Genomic DNA, 6,795 nt, shown 5'->3' on the forward strand with positions numbered 1-6,795 from the left:
TCGGTTCGGAATGTGGACCTTCAGAGGGAGAAGATCCAGATGTTCTGCTGGACTGTTTACGGCTCCATCTGCTGTAAACAGGAAATCAGACCGGACCGCTCCTTTTGGGTTTCTCTGATCCAAAACATCTGGATCCCACTGGTTCAGAACCAGAACCTGCTATTGGCAGATAACCAGCAGGTCGGTTGGACCTTCTCACCAACATCCAACAGGCGGTCAGAACCGTGCTGCAGTTCTTCAGAGATGCGGTTAAAGCTGCTGCTCATCACTGAGGTGTTAGCATTAGCATGCTAATGCTAACATGTTTTTCACTTGAGTCTTAAGATGACGGCATTCTTTCCAGCCTTTTGAACCACTTATTGCTTAAAGGTGTTTCATGACCTCTTTGACCTTTACGTCTCCTCTCTGGTCGGCCTGTTCATAGACTTCAATGCAGCATCAGAAACTGGGGACTTTGCTGGTAGCGAGTTTCACAGCGGCTGTAAACTGGAAGGAGAAGAAGACAGACATCGATCTTCAGGGTTAGCGTTAGCTCCTGCTAGTTGTTTCGTGGATCTAAGATTCTTTTAAGGAATGTTAGTCTTATTTTCAGACTTTGCTGTTTTAGTGCAAGTAATTATTCTGCATGACAACAATAGTGGCCATTTTGAAAAATGTCCACCAGAAAAAGGAAACACAAGATATAAATAATATATTTGATTTCTACGTTTCAAAATATAGGTTATGATTTGACACCAAACACTCATCTAATTTGAAATTTGAAGTTAAAAACATATCAGGAAATATGATTCCTAGTTATGTGTGATAAATATTGGCAAATTTAGTGCAAAATTAAATTGCCCTTGAGAGCCATCTTGAATATTTCCGAGGCCAATGATTTTCCAAAAGCTAGCTGTCTGTTCCAATTGTCTGCTGCTGTTTGGCTCCAGGATGTTTGCAGGCGGCAGAAGCATCATGCTGTGGGACCGACTCTAAAACCTCAAAAAACCTGCTACGTTCAACATTAGCGGTGCTGTATGAACACTTTTGAGCTAGTTGAACTGGACTGGACTGGACTTCTGCTGGACCAGGACTAACCAGGGGATTAGATCCGGTGGTTCTGGATCCAGTCCAGAACTGCAGGCCCTGTCGGACACGTCCAGAGGACAAAGTGGGACAGAACCGCCTGTCCTCTCAGCAGAGTGAAAAGTTCTGGTTAATGTTCAACCCTGGCCAAACAGAACAGATAGGCAAACCGGGCCTCGGACTCACCACGTGTCAACGAAACCAGGACTCTGAAACAAACAGCATCACATGTTCTGCTGCAGGAGAGCACCTCGCCGACCCGGTACCGAGCCTGGGAACCTGGTCCGGTTCAAGCTGCAGGTCCAGTTCAGGTGAAACCACTGAGGTTAAAACTGATCTGAGTCCAGAACCAGCCTGGTCGGACCAGTAGAACTTGGATTGGTTGTCCTAAACCTCCAGGCTGGCGGCAAACTTTGCAAATCCTGGTCTAAAACCGAAAAGATCAAGTTGTGAATTCCTGGAAATTCACTGATGGGAAAACTGGAGTCAAACTGGAAATATGGAAGAAAAAACTGGAAACAGAAAACAAGGAGCTACTGACAACATTCATTCATAGAAGATATGACCAATAAGTATATTGATAGACCCAACTGACAGGACTAATGCTGAAAGCACTGATGCTAACTGTGGGGATGCTAACTGTGGTGATGCTAACTGTGGTCATGCTATTTCCGGTGATGCTAACTGTGGTGATGCTTACTGCGGTGATGCTAACTGTGGTGATGCTAACTGTGGTTATGCTAACTATGCTGATGCTATCTCCGGTGATGCTAACTGTGGTGATGCTAACTGCGGTGATGCTAACTGTGGTGATGCTATCTCCGGTGATGCTAACTGTGGTGATGCTATCTCCGGTGATGCTAACTGTGGTGATGCTTACTGTGGTGATGCTAACTGCGGTGATGCTAACTGTGGTGATGCTATCTCCGGTGATGCTAACTGTGGTGATGCTATCTCCGGTGAGGCTAACAGTGGTGATGCTCACTGTGGTGATGCTAACTGCGGTGATGCTAACTGTGGTGATGCTTACTGCGGTGATGCTATCTCCGGTAATGCTAACTGTGATGATGCTAACAGTGGTGATGCTATCTGGGGTGATGCTAACTGTGGTGATGCTAACAGTGGTGATGCTAACTGAGGTGATGCTAACAGTGGTGATGCTATCTGGGGTGATGCTAACTGTGGTAATGCTAACAGTGGTGATGCTAACTGAGGTGATGCTAACAGTGTGATGCTATCTGGGGTGATGCTAACTGTGGTGATCTGTAGCCGTGTTCCTGCTACCTGGTGGAGCCTCAGCAGCTTGTCAGTAGCAGAGCTGGAAGCAGCTTCAGCTCCTCTGATTGTGAGAGAGGGTTATTCCCCCTGAAGTCTGGCCAGCCGGGCCTGGACCCTGGTTCTGGCTCTGGCCCGGTGCGGGACTCAGCTCAGAACCTGGAAAGGAGCAGGGAATGAAAGCGGGGAAGCGTTCCAGCCGCTAACAGGATAATGTCTTCCATGCGCAGGAAGAGCGAGCGGCCAACATGGCCGGCTTCGCTCCAAGAACCCCGCTACAGGTCCGAGATCGTTCACACGCCGAGTCGGGTTGGGCCAGAACCACAGAGTTACAGCCCAGTGAGAGGAGGGTCGGATCTGCTATCAGAAACTGGTTCTGATCCGACCACCATGAGAACTGAAACAACCAGATGAATCAGTTACTGAACTAATCGACTAATTCAGGAATCAATTCATCGAGGATCCAGAATCTACAAGAAAACTGTTGAAATGAAAACCTTCCTGCTCCGTAAATCGGCTTCACCTCCTTCAGTCGGGATAATCTGTTGATCACCGTCAGCATCTGGTTATTGATCAGCTAATCAATAATTAATCTCCAGATCGTCCTGCTGCTGCCAGGAAGAAGCTCCATGTTTTAATCTGGGGCAGAAAACCTTCAGCTGCTCAGGAATGAATCTTTGTGTTTTATTGAACAGAACCTGCAGATGTTCGGACCGCCGCGCTGCGCTGAGAGGTTCTGCTGGGATCCGGATCTGTCCAGGTCGGATCCAGAGGGAATCAGGAGTCCGCAGCTTCATTCCAGGTATCTTCCTCCTCCTCTTCCTCGCCGGCTCGCGGCCAAACGTTCAGTCTTATCAGAACTTTTGATCTGGACCCGCTTGGCGCTCGGGTTTGGCCCGGTTCTCCTCTAACACATGTTTTCTTCCTTTTCAGCACAGAAACCCATAAATCAGCTGATGGTTCTGGTTCTGGTTCTGATCCATCTCTGATGAGAGGATTTACATTTTTGGGAAATCTGCTGTTTTTATTTAGCAAAACCGTGAGAAGGAACCAGAGCTGCCTGGGTTCTGGTTCTGGTTCTGGTTCGGTACTGAGCTCCTCTAGAATACACTGATTTGAACTGACATAATCTGGGTTTCCTCCAGATTATATCCTGGTTTAATCCAGGTTTTTATTTTTGGGTTATGATCAGTTGTTCTGAATGACTTTATGCTGATATTTGTTTTATTATTTTCTCTCTAATCTTAATTCAGTCTGGACTTTTATAGATTATTAATCTGTTTTTGAGGCTTTCTGATGTCTCCATTTCATCTTAATCCAGGTTTTGTCTTGCTTTAATCTTGGTTATATTCTAAGATTTTTCTGTTTTCAGTCCTGATGTATTGAAATAACATCTAACATTTTTATCCTGATTCTGGTTTATTGTTTCAAATTGTCATTTTGATCTGTTCTGATTTATTCTCCTAATTCTGGATTTCTGTTTTTACCTGAAAATGCTCCTGTTTTATTCTCAGTTGGCCTCAGGTAGCAGGCTAAAGGTCAAAGGTCAGGACACAAAAAGCCTGTTGTCTCTGAAACAAGATGGCTGCCAGACTCAGGTTAGCAGAGCCGAGGCTTCTGGGAAAAAAGTCCTCTGGAGGGAGGGAAGCAGAAACACCTGGGACTGAGCACGGCGGTGGAGGGGTGGTGATGTGGGCTGGTTCCTGACCCGTTTCAGTGACAGATTTGAGCTGATCTGTTTGCAACAGAAGATAAAAATCTGTCACAATGAGACAGGTGAGTTTCTTCAGGTGTTTCTGCAGTGGGCGGAGCCTTGCGGTTCAGAAACAGGAAAAGGAATTTCACCAGAACCAATCAGATGCATCAGAACCTCTGACGTCACATCAGCAAAACATATGTGACGTCATCTGTTTTGCAAGAAAACAATATAGAAAAATAAAATCAAGAAAAATAAAATAAAGTCTTCTGATTATTATTTTCATATGTTTGCTGTTTAGTGAAAACAGGATTCGGGTCGGCGCCGAGCTTTAGTGTAATAAATAGAACCAAAGCGAATTTGTCTGCAACAAGCCTGGTTCTGTTTATTTTATTAGTTACTAAAAATGAATATTTTAATAATTTCACCTGATGAGTAAACACAGTTCTGGACCACCAATGGCCCCCGAGCCACAGCTTGGGCCTCATCAGTCAGGATGATCAGTGATCAATAATCTGGATTATCTTTAATCTGAGGATTCCAGCACAGAAACAGGAAGATGAGATGAAACAAGCTGCTTTATTACATTGCTGCAGTTTTTGGTATTTCATATTCATTCATATATTTATTTATATAGAGAATTATTTTACATTTGGGTCAGGAAGGTTCGAACAAAGTGCTGCTTCCTCGGTTCCGAACAGACGGAGCGGGTCAAAGGTCACGATCGGAAGGCACTGAGTGAGTGAGGATGACTCACTGGAGGAGAGGAAGAGCCGCCCAGTTCACAGTTAGAGCAGAACGTTCTGTTCAGTCCGGATCGGTACCGGGTCAGTACCGTTATGTCTGGGACAAGGTGCATGAGAGCGCAGGTTCGGGTCCAGTCTGAGGGGGTTCGGCGCAGCCAGATCCAGCCTCCTCACAGTTCTGGTGCAGCTGACTGCATGGATCGGGCTCGGTTCGGTTCGGTTCTGGAGGGATAAGGCACAGGAGGTTCAGAAAGGCACAAACGCCGGGCAGAACCGCCAGAGTGAGTCCGGTCTGGTCCAGCTCAGGCAGTGGGTTGGTGGTCCAGTAACACGTTCTGGGTCCGGTTCGGTGAGAAACACGTCCGGAACGAACCAAAGCTGCTTCCAGTCTATCAGTTTGTGCGCTTTGGTTCGTTTGGTAGCTGCTGGAGGAGAACCGGCCCAGATGTTCCGGATGTTCCGGTGAAGTTCAGCTGCCAGGTAATCCATCCGGTCCAGTTCGGATCCAGTCCCAGGCCCGCGCCCCTCAGCTGCCCAGCGGCTTGAAGGACCCGTCGGGAAGCTGCCGGAAGATGCCCCGCAGCGTGTCCAGCTCCCGGGTCAGATGCTCCACGCGGCGCCGCAGCCGCTCGTTGTCGGCCGTCAGCTCCACCACCTTCTGCTGCGTCTCCAGGTTGCGCATCTTCGCCTTGTCGCGGCTCTTGCGCACCGCCACGTTGTTGCGCTCGCGCCGCAACCGGTACTCCGGGCTGCTTTTGTCGACGTGCTTCTTGGACTTGGCGGCCCCCCGCTGGTGCTCCAGCAGCTTCAGGCCGCCCTGCTGCGGGTGGTGCGGGTGGTGCGGGCTGGGCACCGGGGTCGGCGGCGGGGTCGGGTGTCCCGGCTGGAGGTGCATAGTGGTCTGCGCGCAGTGCGCGATCTGGTACTGCAGGTGCGGCATCTGCTGCTGCGGCGGCGGCTGTTGGTGGTGGGGAGTACTGGGAGTGCGGGTGGGGGTGCGGGTGGTGGTAGGAGGGCGGCAGGCTGAGGTTCAGGTCCTCGTCGTCCCGCGGCTCTTGCTTGATGGCCACTGGGCGGATGCGCGGCGGGTTGTGCTCGTAGAAGGGCTCCATCTTGGAGTCCATGTAGCCGGGCATGTAGAGCTGCTGCGGGGCCGCCGACTCGAAGTCTCCGCTCATCATCTTCAGCTTGTCCTGCCGCGCGCCGTGGTGGAACAGGTCGGCCAGGAAGTCGTCGTTGAACGCCGACGGGTCGATGTAGGCGCTCAGGTCGATGGAGGTCTCGTTGTCTCCGATGTCCCCACCGAGGTCCGCCGGGTCTCTGTAGCCGGAGGGGGGCTGCTGGCCGTGGGTCAGGCTGCTCATCAGGGGCCGCGGCGCCGCCTCGTACAGGTTGGACAGCTCCATGGAGAACCTAAAGCCCGGCGTGCATGGCGAGACGCTCCGCGAATCCAGGGTGAGACACGACGGGCCGCGCAGGTGAGGAGCTCAGGTGAGACCAGCTGGCGGGACACGGAGCGAGACGAGGCTCTGCGTGGCGTAGAGAGAAGCTGCGTGGAGCTGCGGGCTGCGGGGCTGATTCCTGCTGCTCAGTAACCTCTGAGCTGTGACAGCCGGGCTTTATAGGAGGAGGGAGAGGGCGGGGCGGAGCGCGCGCGCGCGCCCACACACACACACACACACACACACACACACACACACACACACACACACACACACACACACACACACACACGCCCACGGACACTCTGACTCTCCTCTGCGCTTGAACCATTAATCTCCAGCAGAGATCCGGAGCCAGAACCGAACCCAGAACCGAACCCGTTCAGAGAGAAACTCATCTGCAGCACAGAAAAGTTCTACAGTTTGCTGTTTTCTCTCAGAACTGTCTGCAGGTTGGATCGTCTCCAGCCGCTCGGGTCCAACTGTGAAAGTTTCTCCTTTACAAGTGACGTCATGAACCTGAACACGGACCGTCAGACGGTCAATGTTCACCTCCGAGCGGCGCGTTGGG

General features: G+C 50.5%; 1 protein-coding gene across 1 annotated transcript; it reads right to left on the reverse strand.

Moving 5' to 3' along the window:
* Positions 1–5,251: 5,251 nt before the first annotated feature.
* Positions 5,252–6,361, reverse strand: LOC129355790 (CCAAT/enhancer-binding protein alpha-like). Its single transcript, XM_055025399.1, is given in 2 exon segments — positions 5,252–5,753; positions 5,755–6,361. Coding segments are annotated over 2 exon segments (879 nt in total). The 5' UTR covers positions 6,189–6,361; the 3' UTR covers positions 5,252–5,308.
* Between the last annotated feature and the right edge of the window lie 434 nt (positions 6,362–6,795).

The sequence above is a fragment of the Poeciliopsis prolifica genome, unplaced genomic scaffold (genome assembly GCF_027474105.1).
Source record: "Poeciliopsis prolifica strain line A6 unplaced genomic scaffold, Auburn_PproV2 SCAFFOLD146, whole genome shotgun sequence".
NCBI lineage: Eukaryota > Metazoa > Chordata > Actinopteri > Cyprinodontiformes > Poeciliidae > Poeciliopsis > Poeciliopsis prolifica.